Source organism: Somniosus microcephalus, chromosome 22, assembly GCF_052327205.1.
Source record: "Somniosus microcephalus isolate GS21.2 chromosome 22, FLI_Smic_1.0, whole genome shotgun sequence".
NCBI lineage: Eukaryota > Metazoa > Chordata > Chondrichthyes > Squaliformes > Somniosidae > Somniosus > Somniosus microcephalus.
Genome location: NC_141008.1, coordinates 19,835,802 through 19,856,981, shown reverse-complemented (window position 1 = coordinate 19,856,981; position 21,180 = coordinate 19,835,802). Strand labels below are relative to the sequence as shown.

Below are 21,180 nucleotides of genomic sequence, written 5' to 3'. Positions count from 1 at the left end.
ATTGGGAAGACAGCTGGGAGAGAATTGGAATAGTCGGGTTTGCATAGCTGAGAATCCTGTTTACTTTGTTGATCTGCAATGACTGGAAACGGAGAACCTGGGTGCCCCATAAAGGGGAAGCAGTGGCCAGATTCGAAAAGGCCAGATGGAGAGTTTTAAATCTTAAATGAACACCCAGCCTTCAGTCAGTTGCTAAATCCCTCGGTACAATCTGTTCAAGTAAGAGTTTCAAATGTGTACTGTTACTAGATCATCTCTTGGAAAAATATTATAATTTGTTATTCTTTATTCAGGTCTCCCTTTTGATGCACATTTCCGTATAACCTGCGCGACCTCAAATATTATCTGTTCAATTATCTTTGGAGATCGTTTTGAATATCAAGATAAAAAGTTCTTGGGATTTTTACACATGATTGAAGAAAGTTTTATCTTGGAAGGTGCATTTTGGGGTCAGGTAAGGCAGATTCATTGGACAATGAATGTAGCAGAAGGTGTGGGTATTGTAGGGTTCTGCACATCAGTGTCAGGCTCAAATGATGCAAAGACAAGGTTGGGTTACATTCTTCAACTGTGGAACAGTGAGTTTTGATGAAACACTGGGATGACCTCGAGTTCAGGCGATGAGTGACCTGGAGCGACCTCCAGGTAAGGCGAGCGTCGACTGGAACTAGTTAGATAACGAAATAGGAACAGCAAGCTCACTAGACACATTTAAACATCAACTGAAGAATTTGAATTAGTAACTGTTGCGCTTGCCCAGTGACCTCACCCCTCACAAAGTTGGCAGAGTACAAGAGTACATCTAGACAGCATATGCCGATCAACCGAGACAAGACAAGACAGAGTGATGTGGCCCAGTTCTGTAGAATTGCATGTGATCAGCTGCATGCGTTTCCTGACTTTTATTTACACAAAGTTTTCCACCAAATTTTCTACCCCACCATCTCCTCTCTGGACTTCTTGTTGGTTCCACAGGCCCTGGTCATCTTTCATTACCTCAGCAAAGTGACCACTCATCATATGTGAGCTTATACAGTGTAGCATAGATTTTTCCTGGGTGAGAATTGGCTGCACTTACGGTCCGCTCCACCGCACTTCCATCCATGGAATGAACCAATCAGAATTTCAGCCCTAGGTATCTTTGGCAGCTGAACTGAAGCTGAGCACAATATAGATGAAGGTGTATTTGAGGGCAGTGGTGAAGGTATAAGGAGGACTTATAAGCAATGGGGTATGTAAGAGAAAGTCTCATCGATGATACAGCTCCAGCTGTTGGCAAATACGCAGTTGTACCTTTAAGCTGGAATTACTCCCCTGTGTTGTCTTCCTGCTCCTAGTGGTTGCCCTCCTTCTCTGGAAGCTCCACATTGATGTCTTATTCGGGGACAGTAGCATAATGGTTATGTTACTGGACTAGTAATCCAAAGGCCCAGACTAATGATCCAGAAACATGAATTCAAACCCTAACACAGCAGCTGGGGAATTTAAATTCACTTAATTAAATAAATCTGGAATAAACCGCTTGTATCAGTAATGGTGACCATGAAACTATTGGATTGTCGTGAAAACCCATCTGGTTCACTAATGTCCTTCAGGAAAGGAAATCTGCCGTCCTTACCCGGTCTGGCCTATATGTGACGCCAGACCCACAGCAATGTGGTTGGCTCTTAATTGCCTCTCTGAAATGGCCAAACAAGCCATTCAGTTGTAACACACTGCTACGAAAAACAATAATAAGAATAACACCGGACGGACCACCCGGCATTGACCTAGGATCCGGCTTCAGACATGACAATGGCACACCCACACTCGTTGTCCCTGCAAAGTCCTCCTCTCTAACATCTTGGGACTTGTGCCAAAATTGGGGGAGCTGTCCCACAGACTGACATAGTCATACTCACAGAATCATACCCTTCAGCCAATGCCCCAAACTCCTCCATCACCATCACTGGGTATGTCCTTTCCACCGACAGAACTGACCCACCAGAGGCACTGGTACAGTGGTCCTGTGTGAGCATGGGCAAGGAAACCTCCTGCTGATTACCACCTACCGCCCTCCCTGAATCAGTACTCCTCCATGTTGAACATCACTTGGAAGAAGCACTGAGGGTAGCAAGGGCACAGAATGTCCTCTGGGTGGGGGACTTCAATGTCCATCACCAAGAATGGATCGGTAGCACCACTACTGACCGAGCTGGCCAAGTTCTGAAGGACAGAGCTGCCAGACTGGACCTGCGACGGGTGGTGAGAGAACCAACACGAGGGTAAAACCTACTTGATCACGTCCTCACCAATCTAACTGTCGCAGATGCATCTGTCCATGACAGCATTGGTAGCAGTGACCATTGCACAGTCCTTGTGGAGACGAAGTCCTATCTTCGCACTGAGGGCACCCTCCATCATGTTGTGTGGCACTACCACTGTGCTAAATGGGATAGATTCAGAACAGATCAAGCAACTCCAAACTGGGCATCCATGAGGCGCTGCGGGCCATCAGCAGCAGCAGAATTGTATTCCACCACAATCTGTAACCTTATGCCCTGGCATATCCCTCACTCAACCAACACCATCAAGTCACCAACACTGGTTCAATGAGGAGTGCAGGAGAGCATGCTGGGAGCAGCACCAGGCATACCTAAAAATGAGGTGCCAACACAGGACTATAAGAAACAGCTGAACACACTGGATACAGAAAAGGCTATGGGCCCCGACAACAGCTCGGCTGCTGTGCTTAAGACTTGTGCTCCAGAACTAGCCGCGCTTCTAGCCAAGCTGTTCCAGTGCAGCTACAACACTGGCATCAACCCAACAATGTGGGAAACTGCCCAGGTATGTCCTGTCCACAAAAAGCAGGACAAATCCAATCCGGCCAATTACCGCCCCATCAGGCTACTCTCAATCATCAGCAAAGTGATGGAAGGTGTCATCGACAGCGCTATCAAGCGGCACTTACTCACCAATAACCTGCTACTGATGCTCAGTTTGGGTTCTGCCAGGACCTGGCTCCAGCCCTCATTACAGCCTTGGTCCAAACATGGACAAAAGAGCTGAATTCCATAGTTGAGGTGAGAGTGACTGCCCTTGACATCAAGGCAGCATTTGACTGAGTGTGGCATCAAGGAGCCCTAGTAAAACTGAAGTCAATGGGAATCAGGGGGAAAACCCTCCATTGGCTGGAGTCATACCTAGCACAAAGGAAGATGGTTGTGGTGGTTGGAGGTCAATCATCTCAGCCCCAGGGCATCACTGCAGGAGTTCCTCAGGGCAGTGTCCTAGGCCCAACCATTTTCAGCTGCTTCATCAATGACCTTCCCTCCATCATAAGGTCAGAAATGGAGATATTCGCTGATGACACAGTGTTCAGTTCTATTCACAACTCCTCAGATAATGAAGCAGTCCATGCCCGCAGGCAGCAAGACCTGGACGGCATTCAGGCTTTGGCTGATAAGTGGCAAGTAACATTCGCGCCACAAAAGTGCGAGGCAATGACTATCTCCAACCAGCGAGAGTCTAATCAGCTCACCTTGACATTCAATGGCATCACCATCATTGAATGCCCCACCATCAACATCCTGGGGGTCATTATTGACCAGAAACTTAATTGGACCAGCCACATAAATATTGTGGCAACAAGAGCAGGTCAGAGGCTGGGTATTCTGCGGTGAGTGTCTCACCTCCTGACTCCCCAAAGCCTTTGCGCCATCTACAAGGCACCAGTAAGGATTGTGATGGAATACTCTCCACTTGCCTGGATAAGTGCAGCTCCAACAACACTCAAGAAGCTCGACACCATCCAGAACAAAGCAACCCGCTTGATTGGCACCCCATCCACCACCTTAAACATTCACTCCCTCCACCACCGGCGTACCGTGGCTTCAGCGTATACTATCTACCAGATGCACTGCAGCAACTCGCCAAGGCTTCTTCGGCAGCACCTCCCAAACCCGTGACCTCTACCACCTAGAAGGACAAGGGCAGCAGGCGCATGGGAACACCATCACCTCCAAGTTCCCCTCCAAGTCACACACCATCCTGACTTGGAAATATATCGCCGTTCCTTCGTCGTTGCTGGGTCAAAATCCTGGAACTCCCTCCCTAACAGCACTGTGGGAGTATCTTCACCACACTGACTGCAGCGGTTCAAGAAGGCGGTTCACCATCACCTTCTCAAGGGCAATTAGGGATGGGCAATAAATGCTGGCCTTGCCAGCGATGCCCGCATCCCAGGAACGAATAAAATAAAAGTTGAGGAGCATGCAGCAGGCTTCATCTGTCTATACATCTGAAGCACTCCTTGAACATTCTTATGGTGTGTTTGATGACGATCTGATGGATGCATGCAGCTCATTATACCTGTGCTCAGCAGGTGTATGCCGCTGTCCTAGAGTTGTCATGAACTTAGGCGCCAGAGGGCAGCCTTGGTCTCCTAGGGAGCCAACCTTGCCTTTTTCTTAGTGGGTCAAGTAAAGTGGGATGGTGGATTAGGTTAAAATAAAGGCATATGACTGCTGCCTGGGGAAAGGGAATTCACCTGCATAATCCTGCCCTGATGGCCACTGCCAAGCTGCACATGGATGGAGTGATTGCCCATGTGGCACCTGAATGCACCACCATTTGTACAGGAGCATATAGCGCCACATGGGTGGCCATTATTACTGCTCTAGACTTTGAGGCTATTTGAAAAAACTGCAACGCCCTCTTTTTTATTGTTCCCAGTTTTCCATTGGGAAAAGTAGTGAAGTTATTAATGCAGGCACTGAAGATATCAGTCACCTACTTGATACATCTTTGGCCTGCAGATTGTCCAACACTTCCAATGCGCTCCAGGCCGGCCTCCCACATTCCACCCACCGTAATCTGGAGGTCATTCAAAACTCTGCTGCCCATGTCCTAACTTGCACCAAGTCCCGTTCACCCATCACCCCTGTGTTCGCTGACCTACATTGGCTCCCAGTCCGGCAAGGACTTGATTTTAAAATTCCCATCCTGGATTTCTAATCCCTCCATGGCCTTGCACCTCCCTATCTCTGTAGCCTCCTCCAGCCCTCCAAGATCTCTGTGCTGCTCCAAATCTGTCCTCTTGCGCATCTCCGATTTTAATCCGAAATGGGCGATGAGCCGGAAGGAAATCTAGCTCACAATCTGTAAAATCGTCAGAAATACTTTATGAGCCTGGGAATCATGGGCTTATCCTGGGAATTATGGTGACACTGGGAAAAATATTGGAGTCTATTCTAAGGGCAGTAATTCTACAGCATCGAGAAATACTTTCCTCAGTTTGGTCATTTTAATGGAACAATAGGTGTAATTTATGTCTACTTTTTCACTGAATTTAGAAAATATTAAAATATCCCCCTAATCACAGCAAAGGCAGTCAAGCCAAACCAACACGGATGTCTGAGGATTATGTTTATAAGCAAACTCATTGGAATTCGATGTGGATTAACAGAGATAGTGACTGACACAGTTGATATTATTATTTGCTAAGATACCAGATTTAGATGACAGGGGAAATAATTCCTCTTTGTGCTGGGTTCATTGTAAATATAATGGGATGAATGTCTGTGTTCACCATTTTCAGCAGAATCAGAAAAGTGTAAACGAATGCATTTAATTTCAAACCCTGTGTTTGTTGCAGCTGTTGAATGCGTTGCCCTTTATTCGTCACTTCCCCGGTCCACACAATAAGATATTTGAAAATCAAGAGAAAATCATACACTTTATACAGGAAATAATCACCGAGCATAAAGAATTATACAATCCAAATGAGCCCAGGGACTTCATTGATGCTTTCATGGCAGAGAAGGAGAAGGTATGTAATGGATCCTGGAGCATATTACAGGCAGTGTTGTATGTATGTGTTTTAAATCCTCTTTTTGTAATGAGTACTGCCTTCTTAGCAGAGAAGGAGAATGTAATTGGAGCATATTACAGGCAGTATTCTTTGCATTTGTTGTTAGGCCTCCACTTCCCTGTTTTGAAGATATTTTCTGCCTCCTCTGATCCCCCTTTTAACAGCCAGTAGACATTCCCTCCCCATGAGGCCTATTGGTGCTCTTGAACTAGCTATTGGTAGTTACATAGCATCAAACTTTCAAAAGGAATTTGGATATATACTTAGAAAGAAAGAAAATTGCAGGGCTATGGGGAAAGAGTCGGGGAGTGGGGACTATGGATAGCTAGCTGGCTGCGAGATGGAAAGCAGAGAGTCGGGGTAAAGTGTAGCTATACAGTGTGCCCGAAGGTGGGAAGCGGGGTCCCACAAGGATCAGTGCTGGGACCACTGGTCACAATTTAGATTAACGATTTAGACTTTGGAATCAAAAACAGAATTTCTAAATTTACGGATGACACCAAATTTGGAGGGGGGTGGTGGGAGATAGTCAATACCGCGGAGGACTGCAACAAACTACAAGAAGGCATTAATAAACTTCCAGAATGGGCATATAATTGGCAAATTAATTTCAACGCAGATAAATGTGAGGCATTACATTTTGGTCAGAAAAATAAGGAGGTCACATATTACTTGGAAAATAAGAATCTAAATGGGGTAGAGGAGTAAAGGGATCTCGGAATACAAATACATAAATCACTAAAAGTAACGACGCAGGTTAATAAGGCCATAAAAAAAGCAAACCAAGCACTAGGGTTTATTTCTAAAGGGATAGAATTGAAAAGTAGTGAAGTTATACTAAACTTGTATCGAACCTTAGTTAGACCACACTTGGAGTACTGCGTACAGTTCTGGTCACCATATTATAAAAGGAAATATAGAGGCACTGGAGAGGGTGTAATTATAACAGAACTGCGAGGTTATACCTATCAGGAAAGGATGAACAGGCTGGGCCTCTTTTCTCTTGAAAAGAGAAGGCTGAGGGGTGACCTAATATAGATCCTTAAAATATTGAAAAGTTTTGATAGAATAGACACAGAAAGAATATTTCCACTTGTGGGGAAGAGCAAAACTAGAGGCCATCAACATAAGATAGTCACCAAGAAATCAAATAGGTAATTCAGAATAAACTTCTTTACCCAGTGACTGGTGAGAATGAGGAACTCGCCACAGGGAGTGGAACTCGCTACCACAGGGCGAAGAGAATAGATGCATTTAATGGGAAGCTAGATAAGCATGCGAGGGAAAAGGGAATAGAGGGTTATGCTAATAGATTTAGATGAGGAAGGATAGGAGGAGGCTCGTGTGGAGCATAAACGTCAGCATGGACTGGCTGGGCCCATGGCCTGTTTCAGTGCAGTACATTCTATGTAATTCGATGTAATTGGAGAGCTCCATCAAAGAGCCGGCACAGGCACGATGGAATGAATGGCCTCCTTCTGTGCTGTAAGATTCTTTAATACTATGATCATCCTGAGGTGACTCCCTTAGCAGTTCCTCCTCTCTCTCTCCCTGTGGAGATGTGTTTGCGCTCCACTCTGAAACCAGGAACTCACCATGTGGGGTAATGCAGGTACAATCACGTCTCCAACCATCCGTGGGTCCGGTTGAAGCATCAAAGTGCCGAACCCTTATATCATCCACATTTATACTTGTGTTCAACACTCTCACATTTTATTTTGTATTTTGTTTTGCTTCCAATTTTCTTCTCTTTTCTTTCCTCCTCTTATGTAGGCAGTGTCTCATCCTTGGACATGGTCCCATGGTTGGCCTCCTCAAAATCGACCACTTTAATCTTATTTTTGGCCCCATCCCTAGTCGTTCTCCCCACTTCTCAGTGTCTGGTGATTTTTGCTTCTGCAAAGCACTTGTGGCTTTAATCCATGAAAGGCACTGTATAAATGCAGTGTTCTGTATACTTTGTTCAAGTGGCCATTTTTTGTAATGATGCTCAGGCTATGGGTGTTGCCAGGTTGTTTCACCATGGGGAGGTATCACAGCCAGGGCTGGTCATGTGCTCACTTAATGGACACATAGGGCTGGATTTTCTCAGCCCCGAGGAGGCGGGACCGCTGGGAAAGTTCCAGAATTTGGGTGCAGGTGGCAAACCCGCCTCCAACCCATCTCCATGCCCTCTTGCCAGGAGGCGGGCAGCCGCCCTGCCCCGGGTCCTGTCTCCTTGGAGGCAGGAAGGGATTAAAGCCTATTAACTGCCCGACAACAGGTAGTTAACAGGCAGAAAATAGGATTATCCCCATTTTCCGTTCTGAAGTGTGGGCTTCCCGACCTGGGGGAAACCCATCGAGGTGTAGGAGATGAGTTGCATGTCTGCGGGGGTCGGGGGGGTCTGAAAGTGCGATGTAGAGGTGAGTGATGGATGCAAGTGTGGAGTGGTAAGTATGTAAACTGAGTGCAAAGTGTTAGAAAATGTTAACTTCCCTTTGTTTCTACCTGCAGCCTTCAGCCGCTGTGGAGCCGGAGTCCCCAGCATCTCCATTGTAGAGATCAGAGACTGGCTGTTGCATCCTCCGATCCAACAGCCAGCTAATTTCTGCAAAGTAGAAAGGTTTGATGAGCCCTGAACACAAGGACTCATCAAACTACACAGAATGTCAGTGTTTGACAGAGCTGTCAAACGATGACATTTCTTCTTTCAAAAGTTCTTGACAGATGGCACGTCCGACGTTGACGTGCTCTGTCACTGACTTCCCCCTAATTGGCCTGCTGAGCCCACCGGGCGGGTTAACAAGGTCAATCAGGGAAAATTCCCACTGGTTGGCCAGAAGCTGATAGAGGCGGGACTGAGACCTGGCAAGCAGCAGTCGCACCTCCAAAAGCTTCCCATTCAGAAAATCCAGCCCATATAAGGAGGACAGTGAACAGGAGTGATTTTTCTCCTACTTACTTTACTGACGGCAGTTTTTGCCCTGGTTGAGAATAACTAACAGCTTAGCCCAGGTGAACTGGTGCCAGTGTGTCCAGGGGAACTGGAGTCAGAGGCCTAGAAATTCAGTATAGCCACTTTTGGGGCGGTAAAGTCGGGCGGGCGCTAAAGTTAGCGCCCGCCGGAAAGTGGAGGCCACTTCGCCGATATTCAGTAGCTTTGGCCAAGGAGTTTGGGCGAGCGCTGAAACTGGCGTTGCACCCCTATCTTTAGGCGCTAAGCCGGCGGTGCAGAGTGATAACGCCGAGGCCGGGCGCAGCGCAGGTGCGGTCATGTTTTGATTGACAGCAGACACCCTGACGCCGGCCAGCTCTTAAAGGGGGAAGGATCGACTTGGTCTGCTGCCACGCCCTGGATAGTGGAGCCCTCCAGCTAGGCCTGAACACTGCTGCTGGACCCAAATAGCACCTGAAGCCATACAGAAGGCCCGTGAACGAGCGCAGCACTTCTCAGAGCATGCTTTGAGGGTGCTGCTTAGGGGTTTGGAGAAGAAAAGAGATATCTTGTGCCCGGACAGTGGCAAGAAGGCTCCCAAGAGGCTGTACAGGAGAGCCTGGAGGGAAATCGCCCAGAGGGTCACAGCCAACAGCGATGTCCCCAGGACTGGTGACCAATGCCGCAAGAAGTTCAATGACCTCACTCGGTTGGTCAGGGTGAGTACCCTTTCCAGTGTCCTCCTCATCCTTGCATGTGCACCTCACATTATGGGCAAAGGGACCTCAAAGGCCTAATGGCCAGCCCTCCTCCAGCAGCTATGGCACTGGCATGATCATCAGTAGCACTTTCTGCACTTGACACACTGGCCAAGCTATTCGACCATGGGAGGCAGTGCACACAACAACAGGGCACCACACTGGCCAAGCTATTCGACCATGGGAGGCAGTGCACACAACAACAGGGCACCACACTGTACTTAGAGGCCGTCCTTTCTCTTGCAGGCCAAGCTGGCGCAGAATCTGAAGAGCCGGACTGTCACCGGGGGAGGCCGTGTCCAGTTCCAGGAGCTCAGTGACCTGGAGGAGCGCGTGGCTCGACTCATGCGTGCCCGGGAGATTGGCCCCGTTGCTATTGGAGATGCCGACCCTGTGCTGGGCCCCAATGGTAAGGACATGACCGTTTGGACCTCTCTCGTTCCCCTTGCGCTTCAGATCTACATCCTTTGCCACTGTCCCACCAATGCGCATAATGCCACCACTCATGCCTCCCTCGCTGATGCCCTGTCCTCACTCTAAAGCTACTCTTGCGCCTTCCTGCTTTCAGCTGGTGAGGAGGAGGTCCCTGAAGCTGCGAGTGTCAGTCCCTCGGAAGAGGAGGACGACGAGGACCAAGAGGAAGGTGGCACATCGGGGGAACCCTCATCCGCGCCAGGGGATGGCAATGGAGGGGACACGTCTTGCCTGGAGGAGAGCCAGGGGGAAGTGTTGCAGGGGGGTGTAGCTCCTGTGCCCAGTGGCGTCCAGCCACGCGGGAAGGGTCGGGCAGCACGGCTGCCTTCTCCCCAGAGGGGGGAAGTGTTGCAGGGGAGGGCAGTTGCTGGGCCCAGTGGCGTCCAGCCACGCGGGAAGGGTCGGGCAGCACGGCTGCCTTCTCCCCAGAGGGGGGAAGTGTTGCAGGGGAGGGCAGTTGTTGGGCCCAGTGGCGTCCAGCCACGCGGGAAGGGTCGGGCAGCACGGCTGCCTTCTCCCCAGAGGGGGGAAGTGTTGCAGGGGAGGGCAGTTGCTGGGCCCAGTGGCGTCCAGCCACGCGGGAAGGGTCGGCCAGCTCGGCGGCCTTCTCCCCAGAGGGAGAGTCCGGCCTCCAGTCCGGAGACGGTCCTCGCCCAGGAGGTGCGCCTCCTTGATCAAATGTCCGCGGATTCGGAGCGGCGCCACACCGAGTTCATGGGGGTTGTGGGACAGTTGCCTCAGGCCATTGAGTCCCTGGCTCATAGTGTGGCCGATTTCGGGGACTCACAGGCCAGGGGTGTCGAACAACTCGCGGCAGCACAGGACGCGAGTCGAGAGTTCATGAGTGGTGCCGTGCAGACACTGGCTGGTCTGATGCGGGCACAGACCAGGGCAGTACGGGCACTCACTTCTGCCACACTCGCTGTGTCACGGACGCATCGCCAGGGCACCCGCCGCGCTGCTGCAGCACAGCGGTCTGGCCTTCACCAGATTGCTGCGCTTGCTGCAGTGCCAGCCCGGCCGAGTGCCAGTGTCTCTGGCGACCAGCGAGCGCCTGCCATCAGCCAGCTTGCCCCCATTGCTGCAGCCGCCACTGCCACTCCCCCAGCAAAGCTGCGACGAGCTGCTGGAGAGACTGATGCTGCCCAGCCACAGCTGCAGCAGTCAGCAGCCGGCCCCTCCAGGGCCGGACCTCGTCTAGGCCGACCCCCAAAGGCATCTGCCGTCACGCTTTGTGCCCCTCAGGAGCCTTCCCCCAGCCTTGCAACACCCACAGGGCCCAGGTTGAGGCGGAGCAGCAGGTCGGGCAGGGGCCGGAGAAGCCTGCACAAGGACTCGCCCTCTCGGCACACCAAGTAGAGTGTGCTGCCAAATGTTTTTTTATATGGGGGTGTTTGTGTTCTGTATGGCGGGGGTTTATTTTGGTAAGGCCGAAGATGATGGCAAATGTTTTTTTAGATGGGGGGTGTTTGTGTTCTGTATGGGGGGGGTTTGTCTTGGTAAGGCCGAGGATGAAGGCCAATTGGATGGACAAGTTTTGTTATTGCTCCCCAGGTTGTGGGAGTGAGATATGTTTTTGACTGTTTTTTGGGGGTCTTGTCTGTTTTTGTGTTTCATGTGGGAAGGGCCCTGAGTTTGTTAAATGAAGCTTTTTATTTATTCAGCTTGTCCATGTGTCATGTTTCAAGTGGTTGTTGCGTTAACCGGCTGAGGGCTTGCGGAGCGGCTGCATTTTGGTGCGTTCATTGCCACAAGCCATTCCCTGACAGGGGGCCTAGAAGTGTCGTTCAATAAGCCGCCGGCGGACGGCCCTTGGATCTTGTGGCTCCCTCCTGGGCTGGTACTCCTCCTCCTCCTCCTCCTCCTCCTCATGCTCCTCCTGCTCCTCCTCCTGAGGTGGTGGTCCAACGTGAGGTGGCAGTGCCTGAGTCCTGCGGATAGCCAGGTTGTGCAGCATGCAGCAAACGACGATGAACTGGGAGACTCTATCCGGCGAATACTGTAGAGATCCGCCGGAATGATCCAGGCAGCGGAACCGTTGCTTGAGGACGCCAATCGTTTGCTCTATGATGTTCCTTGTGGCTTGATGGCTTTCGTTGTATGCCTCCTCAGCAGGGGTCCTGGGCGCGCGGAGCGGGGTCATGAGCCATGTACACAAAGGGTAGCCCTTGTCCCCGATAAGCCATCCCCTTTGGGGAGGCTGTGCCTGGAACATGTCAGCCACAGTAGTCTGGCGCAGGATAAATGCATCGTGGCTGCTTCCTGGAAAGCGGGCATTGACAGCTAGGATGCGCTGCCTGTGGTCACACACCAGCTGTACATTGAGGGAATGGTAGCCCTTCCGGTTGCGGTAATCCTCGGCATTGTCGATAGGTGCCCGCATAGCCACATGCGTGCAGTCAATGGCGCCCTGCACCATGGGGAAGTCGGCGATCCTGGCAAATCCGACTGCACGCTGCTCCTGCCTCTCTAGGGTCATGGGGAAGGAGATGAATTGGTGTCTCCTTGCGAAAAGGGCATCGGTGACCTGCCGGATGCAGCGATGCACGGCGAACTGGGAGATGTTCGCTATGTCCCCAGCAGCGGCTTGGAAGGAGCCGCTTGCATAAAAGTTCAGAGCCACCGTGACCTTCACTTCCACCGACAGAGACGTCCTGCACATCAGCTGTGGACGCAGGTCTCTGTGAAGCAGCTGGCAGATCTCTGCAACCACCTCCCTTCTGAAGCGCAGCCTCTTCACACAATGCGCGGCAGTCATGGTGAGATAGGACACCTGCTGCCGGTATTCCCTGAGTGGGTAAGGCCTACGTTGCTGACGCCTGATGGCCCCTCTGCATCTAGGCATGGCTGCCCCTCTCACACAGCGTCTGCGAGCCCTTCGCACATAATGCTGGAACTGAGGGTTGGAACCCCATGCAGCCCCCATAATATACTTGCAAACAGTCAAATCACAATGAGTCAAATTTCCAAGCTCTGGCCAGGAGCCAAAAATACCTCTCCTATGTTGTCCCAAATCAGTAAGGTCTGTTCCTTGGTCTCTGTCCAGAAATCCAAAGCACTAAAGTCATTGCAGCAAAATGGCTGGCCTTTATACCTCAGTCTAAGTGCTCTTTAATTAGCGCTCCCCGAGGCCCGCAGGGCCTCTGCTGCATTCCACTTCACAGTTCTAAGCAGCGCCACGCCCACATTGGGCGGGCGCCACTGAAGTTCCGCTTTGGGGCGCACAAACGGCGTTGCACGACGAAATGACGTCATAAGGTGCGCGCGCAGCTGAGCGCATGCAAACACTTTGCGCCGGCGCAAAATGTCAACTGAAGTTGGGCGTAGGCGCAGATCGCTCTGCGCCCGGGCGCAAAGTGCCTAGCGCTCGAAATCTACACCTCTTATGGCGCTAACGGCTGGCGAACGCAACTGAATTTCTAGGCCAGTGTGTCCAGGGGAACTGGAGTCAGTGTGTCCAGGGGAACTGGAGTCAGTGTGTCCAGGGGAACTGGAGTCAGTGTGTCATGGGGAACTGGAGTCAGTGTGTCCAGGGGAACTGGAGTCAGTGTGTCCAGGGGAACTGGAGTCTGTGTGTCCAGGGGAACTGGAGTCAGTGTGTCCAGGGGAACTGGAGTCAGTGTGTCATGGGAACTGGAGTCAGTGTGTCCAGGGGAACTGGAGTCATTGTGTCCAGGGGAACTGGAGACAGTGTGTCCAGGGGAACTGGTGTCAGTGTGTCCAGGGAACAGGTGTCAGTGTGTCCAGGGGAACTGGAGTCAGTGTGTCCAGGGGAACTGGAGTCAGTGTGTCCAGGGGAACTGGAGTCAGTGTGTCCAGCGGAACTGGAGTCAGTGTGTCCAGGGAAACTGGAGTCAGTGTGTCCAGGGGAACTGGAGTCAGTGTGTGTAGGGGAACTGGAGTCAGTGTGTCCAGGGGAACTGGAGTCAGTGTGTCCAGGGGAACTGGAGTCTGTGTGTCCAGGGCAACTGGAGACAGTGTGTCCAGCGGAACTGGAGTCAGTGTGTCCAGGGGAACTGGTGTCAGTGTGTCCAGGGGAACTGGAGTCAGTGTGTCCAGGGGAACTGGTGTCAGTGTGTCCAGGGGAACTGGAGTCAGTGTGTCCAGGGGAACTGGAGTCAGTGTGTCCAGGGGAACTGGATTCAGTGTGTCCAGGGGAACTGGAGTCAGTGTGTCCAGGGGAACTGGAGTGAGTGTGTCCAGGGGAACTGGAGTCAATGTGTCCAGGGGAACTGGAGTCAATGTGTCCAGGGGAACTGGAGTCAGTGTGTCCAGGTGAACTGGTGTCAGTTTGTCCTGGGAAACTGGAGTCAGTGTGTCCAGGGGAACTGGTGTCAGTGTGTCCAGGGGAACTGGTGTCAGTGTGTCCAGGGGAACTGGAGTCAGTGTGTCCAGGGGAACTGGAGTCAGTGTGTCCAGGGGAACTGGAGTCAATGTGTCCTGGGGAACTGGAGTGAGTGTGTCCAGGGGAACTGGAGTCAGTGTGTCCAGGGGAACTGGTGTCAGTGTGTCCAGGGGAACTGGAATCAGTGTATCCAGGGGAACTGGAGTCAGTGTGTCCAGGGGAACTGGAGTCAGTGTGTCCAGGGGAACTGGAGTCAGTGTGTCCAGGGGAACTGGAGGCAGTGTGTCCAGTGGAACTGGAGTCAATGTGTCCAGGGGAACTGTAGTCAGTGTGTCCAGAGGAACTGGAGTCAGTTTGTCTCGAGGAACTGGAGTCAGTGTGTCCAGGGGAACTGGAGTCAGTGTGTCCAGGGGAACTGGAGTCAGTGTGTCCAGGGGAACTGGAGTCAGTGTGTCCAGGGGAACTGGAGTCAGTGTGTCCAGGGGAACTGGAGTCAGTGTGTCCAGGGGAACTGGAGTCAGTGTGTCCAGGGGAACTGGAGTCAGTGTGTCCAGGGGAACTGGAGTCAGTGTGTCCAGGGGAACTGGAGTCAGTGTGTCCAGGGGAACTGGAGTCAGTGTGTCCAGGGCACAAGCATGATTGGCCAAATGGCCTCTGTCTGTCTCTCTGTTCTGTCTCATTCTATGATTCTATCTATGATTCCATATATTATCACGGATTTCTTTTTTTAACTGATTTTAGATGAAGCACGATCCCAAGACAAGTTTCCTGGAATCCAATTTGATAGGGACGATTATTGACCTCTTTGTCGCAGGTACAGAGACCACCTCCACCACCCTGCGCTGGGCCCTGCTCTTCATGGTGCTACATCCAGAGCTTCAGTGTAAGTATAGATAGGCTTCCTATACCTGGCTGGGTGATAGATGCCGTTATGGACTGTGGAAGAGGGGAGGCGGAAGATGTCATTGTGAACTAAGATGGAGGGGTCAAATGCGGGCGAGCAAAGAAGATTACTGGAATGACTTGTAGGAGGAGGAAAAGTTCATTTGGAAGTAAGGTTACAAATTGTTCATTTTCTGCCTACAGCCCTGAATGGAATGATCCTATATTCAGTAAGACAGGTTTTGAATCCTCTATTTGCTATTCCCTAAAACAGATGATCTGATCACTTATCTCATTGATGTTTGTGGGATCTTGCTGTGCAGGAATGTGCTGCAGTACTTCCTGCTGTGATTACACTTCAAAAAAGTACCTTATTGGCTGTGAAACTCTTTGGGACATCTCGAGGTTGTGAAAGGTGCTATATAAATGCAAGTTCTTTCTTTCAACTGATCCTCAGGAGTTGTTCTGTTTTTGCTTCTGCAGCTAAAGTCCATGAAGAGATTGAGAGAGTAGTTGGGAAGGAGAGAAAGCCAATGTTGGAAGACCGTGAGAACATGCCGTACACTAATGCTGTTATCCATGAAATCCAACGCTTTGGAAATATTGTTCCAATTTCACTTCCTCATCAAACATACAGAGATACGGAGGTGATGGGATTCACAATCCCTAAGGTACAGTCTGGAATTAATCTTGGGTATACAGCCCCCCACCACTCCACCCCCAAGACCTGTCTGTCTCTGAAAGCACAACTCCTACTCAATTATAATTGTGGATTTTCTCAAGGCGTTCACTGCTGTAGTGAGCCCTCATTATTAGGAAATATGAAGATTCTAGTTAACAGATCTGCTCCCTATATCTTAAAGAGCCGAGTTTCTCTAAAACAGATACCATTGATATGTTAGATGTGCCTGTAAGTCAGTCAGTGAGCAGCTCCTGACAGGAGGAGGCCTCTGTTGTTTTTTCTTATACTACAGTAGTAGATCTCCCATGGCATTGCTGATGGACTGCAGGGAACAGGTAGATGTGGTGATGAACAGAGGTTTCTCGGTGTATGGCGGGGGGGAGGGGGTGGGAGTAGTTTAGATGCCATTTGTCTGTGATGGGGAGACAAGCATCTGGGACTAGTTACGAGTTATGGTCCTCAATCTAGAGGGAACGGTCAGAATACAAGGTAACAAGTGGTGGGCTCCTCCTTATTGCTCTGACGGTCTATTACAAATATATTCTTGGCTAATGCGTGTCTTTAAATGACTTATAGGGAACAATGATCTATCCAAACATTTCCTCCGCCTTGTTTGATGAAAACTTTTGGTCGACTCCACACCAGTTTAATCCAGGTCACTTCCTTAACTCGGAGGGGAAGTTTGTGAAACCAGACGCCTTCCTCCCATTCTCCGCAGGTGATGTAGAATTCAAGGGATTTTTACATGTATCAAAATATGTAGCTGTGAATTAATGGAGGTCTCACCACATCTCTGTGTAGAAGTGGGGGTCTTAGTCTGCTCCTGGACCTCAAAGAGGATGTATAAAATTCCATAAGTTAAGATCTAAATTTGTCAGCTCTCAAAGCCCCTTTTGTTTAACCCAGTTTCTAAAGAGTACATTTTATATTAATTGAATAAAATTAAATAGAATAACATTTACTTAACTTTGAACAAGGTTGGAAGTGACTGTGATTCTGTGAGAGATTACGATGTGGTTGGACGCTGCCAGAACGGTCATGGAATTTAAGACTGTGTGAGAAACCAGTTGCGGTTCGATGAGTGCGACCCCGCAGTGACCCTCCGACCTCTCTCCCGCAGGCACTAACTACTCTCGCTCCTCACCCTGCAGGTCATCGCGTGTGCTTGGGGGAGCAGCTGGCAAAGACCGAACTCTTCCTGTTCTTCACATCCATGCTCCAACATTTCACATTCCTTCTCCCGGAAAACGAGCCAAGACCAAGCTGCACGGAAGCCAAATATGGAATTACCCTTAATCCACTTCCTTATCGACTGTGTGTTAAACTCAGATAAGATGTATGGGGGATGCCCAGCAGAGACGAGGAGAGTTGCATCTTCTCCATTTTGAAACTGATCCACTCACTAATTTTTTTTCTGTCCTCTTAAGTATGAAATCCTAACGTTATGGAGTGTAGCATTTTGTTATGGAGTGTAGCTTTCACAGGAACATGCCTAGTGGTGCACTGGAGCACGGCTCCCTTGCTTCTGGGATCTAAATTCTGATCTAGCCAAGACCATCTGGCAGAGAGGCGAGATTAGAGTCTCCTCCTCCTGTTAATGGTTAAGCATCTTTTGTGAAATTGGTCACCTGAGCCCATTGAAATCACAGTGGGCAAGAGTTTTCAGCAAAAGTTGCCCAGATATTCTGCACTGATTGGTTGCTACGCAACAGTGAGGGTGAAGTTGGTCTTCAGCAATAGTGCAAAACACGCAATAGCCAATCAGAAGCAGGAATTACTCCCCGTCTGATTTCTCCTTCTGGTGATTCACAATCGTCCCTTTTGCTCTAATATCAAAGGCCATTAGAGCAAAAGCGATTGAGCAACTGCTCAGGTCTGTTGGAATGCTCACCATTTCTTCTCAGTCTTTCTGTCAATGTCTTCATTAATTTACAGATTTAAACTTACACCAACAGGACAGATCTAATTTTACCAATTGTTTATCTAGTTAATTATCAAAAAAGAAAATTGTTTAAATCCTTTTGCGTATTGTTTAGTTTGGGCCAGTTATTCTGAATGTCATGTAAATCTGTGTATCGCTTGGTACAGTTTGTTTAATGGGTGTAGTATGTGCAGCCCTAAAGGTGTAATGGATTGGTGCACCAACATTGTAATGATGTCTCCAACATGTATCTTAAATAAAAATAGAAAATACTGGAAACACAAAGCAGATCTATCAGCGTCTAAACTTTCAAAGTTCAACCCATAACATGCTCAAATTGTAGCTTTGCTCAGAACAAATTTAATTACAAACACATTACAGAACGGAATGCCGTGTGTACCATCTACAAGATGCACTGCAGCAACTCGCCAAGGCTACTTCGGCAGCACCTCCCAAACCCGCGACTTCTTCCACCTATGTAAGAAGTCACACAACACCAGGTTATAGTCCAACAGTTTTATTTGAAATCACAAGCTTTCGGAGCACTGCTGCTTCATCAGGCGAAATGGAGAGATGCATAAAGACACAGCTTATATAGTCAGAGAATAATGCCAGGTGATTACAGGTAATCTTTCTAACTGTCATTTATCACACCTCGGCAGAGAGATAATCACAGCAATCAAAGGTGTGAATGGTGTCCAAACAGGTTAGTCAGGAAAACATTACATCAAAGAACAATGAGGTGGGGTCACAAGGGGTCAAATGTTGCAGATGCTGGGGTCTGTATGAAAAACAAAAAACAGACAAAAAAACATTTTTTTGCTGGAAATCACAGCAGGTCCGGCCGCATCTGTGTAGAGCGAACAAGCCAACGATTTGGGTGGAGATAAGGAATAATAAGGGGAAAAAGTCACTAGTGGGCATAGTCTATCGGCCTCCTAACAGTTGCAACTCTGTTGGTCGGAGTATAAATCAGGAAATAGTTGGGGCTTGTAATAAGGGGACAGCTATGATCATGAGGGCTTTTAACTTTCATATTGACTGGACAAATCAAATTGGGCGTGGCAGCCTTGAGGAAGAGTTCATAGAGTGCATTAGGGATGGGTTCCTTGAGCAGTATGCAACTGAACCAACCAGGGGGCAGGCACTCTTAGATCTGGTCCTGTGTAATGAGACAGAATTAATAAAAGATGTCCTAGTAAAGGATCCCCTTGGAATAAGTGACCATAACATGGTTGAATTCCAAATTCAGTTGGAGGGTGAGAGAGTTGGATCTCAAACCAGCGTACTGAGCTTAAATAAAGGAAACTATGAAGGTATGAGAGTAGAATTGACTAAAGTGGACTGGGAAAATAGATTAAAGTGTAGGATGGTACAAGAGCAGTGGTTTACATTCAAGGAGATATTTCACAACTTTCAAGATAAATATATTCCACTGAGGAAAAAGGGGAGTAAAAGAAAAGATAGCCATCCGTGGCTTAGTAATGTACTAAAGGATAGTATCCAACTGAAAACAAGGGCATATAAAGTAGCCAAATCTAGTGGGAGGATAGAAGATTGGGAAGCATTTAAAAGCCAGCAAACAATAACTAAAAGATTAATTAAGAAAGGGAAGATAGATTATGAAAGTAAACTAGCAAAAAATATAAAAACGGATAGCAAAAGTTTCTACAGTTAATTAAAAAGAAAAAAGGTGGCTAAAGTGAACGTTGGTCCCTTAGAGGATGAGACCGGGAAATTAGTGGTGGGGAACATGGAGATGGCAGAAACGCTGAACCAATATTTTGTATCAGTCTTTACAGTAGAGGACACTAAAAATATCCCAACACTGGACAAACAGGGGGCTATGGGGGGGGGGGAGGAGCTAAACACAATTAAAATCACTAAGAAGGTGGTACTCAGTATAATAATAGGACTTAAGGCGGATAAATCCCCCAGACCTGATGGCTTACATCCTACGGTCTTGAGAGAAGTAGCATTCGCGATTGTGGATGCATTGGTGATTATTTTCCAAAACTCCCTGGACTCAGGAAAGGTCCCAGCAGATTGGAAAACTGCTAATGTAATGCCCTTATTTAAGAAGGGAAGTAGACAAAAGGCTGGAAACTATAGACCAGTTAGCCTAACATCTGTGGTTGGTAAAATGTTGGAGTCCATTATTAAGGAAACAGTAACAGGGCATTTGGATAAACATAATTTAATAGGACAGTCAGCATGGTTTTGTGAAGGGGAAGTCATATTTGACAAATTTGCTCGAATTTTTTGAGGACGTATCATACAGGGTGGATAAGGGGGAACCAGTGGATGTGGTGTATTTGGACTTCCAAAAGGCATTTGACAAGGTGCCACACAAAAGATTACCGATCAAGATAAAAAATCACGGGATTGGGGGTAATATACTGGCATGGGTGGAAGATTGGCTATCTAACAGAAAACAAAGAGTTGGGATAAATGGTTGGTTCTCGGGCTGGCAATCAGTAACTAGTGGTGTTCCGCAGGGGTCGGTGCTGGGACCCCAACTCTTTACAATCTATATTAACAATTTGGAGGAAGGGACCGAGTGCAACGTATCCAAGTTTGCCGACGATACAAAGATAGGAGGGAAAGCAGTGAGTGAGGAGGACATAAAAAACCTGCAAAAGGACATAGACAGGCTAAGTGAGTGGGCAGAGACTTGGCAGATGAAATATAATACTGGAAAGTGTGAGGTTATGCACTTTGGCAGAAAAAATCAAAGAGCAAGTTATTATCTAAATGGAGAAAAGCTGCAAAGTGCTACTGTACAAAGGGATCTGGGGGTCCTGGTGCATGAAACACAAAAAGTTAGTATGCAGATGCAGCAGGTGATCAGGAAGGCCAATGGAATCTTGGCTTTTATTGCAAGGGGGATGGAGAATAAAAACAGGGAGGTCTTGCTGCAGTTATACAGGGTATTGGTGAGGCCACACCTGGAATACTGTGTGCAGTTTTGGTTTCCATATTTAAGAAAAGATATACTTGCTCTCAAGGCAGTTCAGAGAAGGTTCACTCGGTTGATTCCGGAGATGAGGGGGTTGACGTATGAGGAAAGGTTAAGTAGGTTGGGCCTCTACTCATTGGAGTTCAGAAGAATGAGAGGCGATCTTATCGAAACATATAAGATTGTGAGGGGGCTTGATCGGGTGGATTCGGTGAGGATGTTTCCACTGATGGGTGAGACTAGAATTAGGGGGCATAATCTTAGAATAAGGGGCTGCCATTTCAAAACTGAGATGAGGAGAAACTTCTTCACTCAGAGGGTAGTAAATCTATGGAATTTGCTACCCCAGAGAGCTGTGGAAGCTGCGACATTAAATAAATTTAAAACG

The 21,180-nt window shown here is 48.7% G+C and overlaps 1 protein-coding gene across 2 annotated transcripts in view; it reads left to right on the top strand.

Moving 5' to 3' along the window:
• The window catches only part of LOC147102083 (cytochrome P450 2D15-like), a 61,632-nt gene extending 43,573 nt beyond the window's left edge, over positions 1-18,059 (top strand). For both annotated transcript variants that reach the window (XM_085964255.1, XM_085964256.1), the window contains exons 4-9: positions 294-454; positions 5,639-5,812; positions 15,090-15,231; positions 15,714-15,901; positions 16,489-16,630; positions 17,064-18,059. In XM_085964255.1, the coding sequence (XP_085820381.1) occupies positions 294-454; positions 5,639-5,812; positions 15,090-15,231; positions 15,714-15,901; positions 16,489-16,630; positions 17,064-17,245 (989 nt within the window). In that variant the 3' untranslated portion in view covers positions 17,246-18,059. The remainder of the gene's footprint in view (positions 1-293; positions 455-5,638; positions 5,813-15,089; positions 15,232-15,713; positions 15,902-16,488; positions 16,631-17,063) is intronic.
• Positions 18,060-21,180: the final 3,121 nt, after the last annotated feature.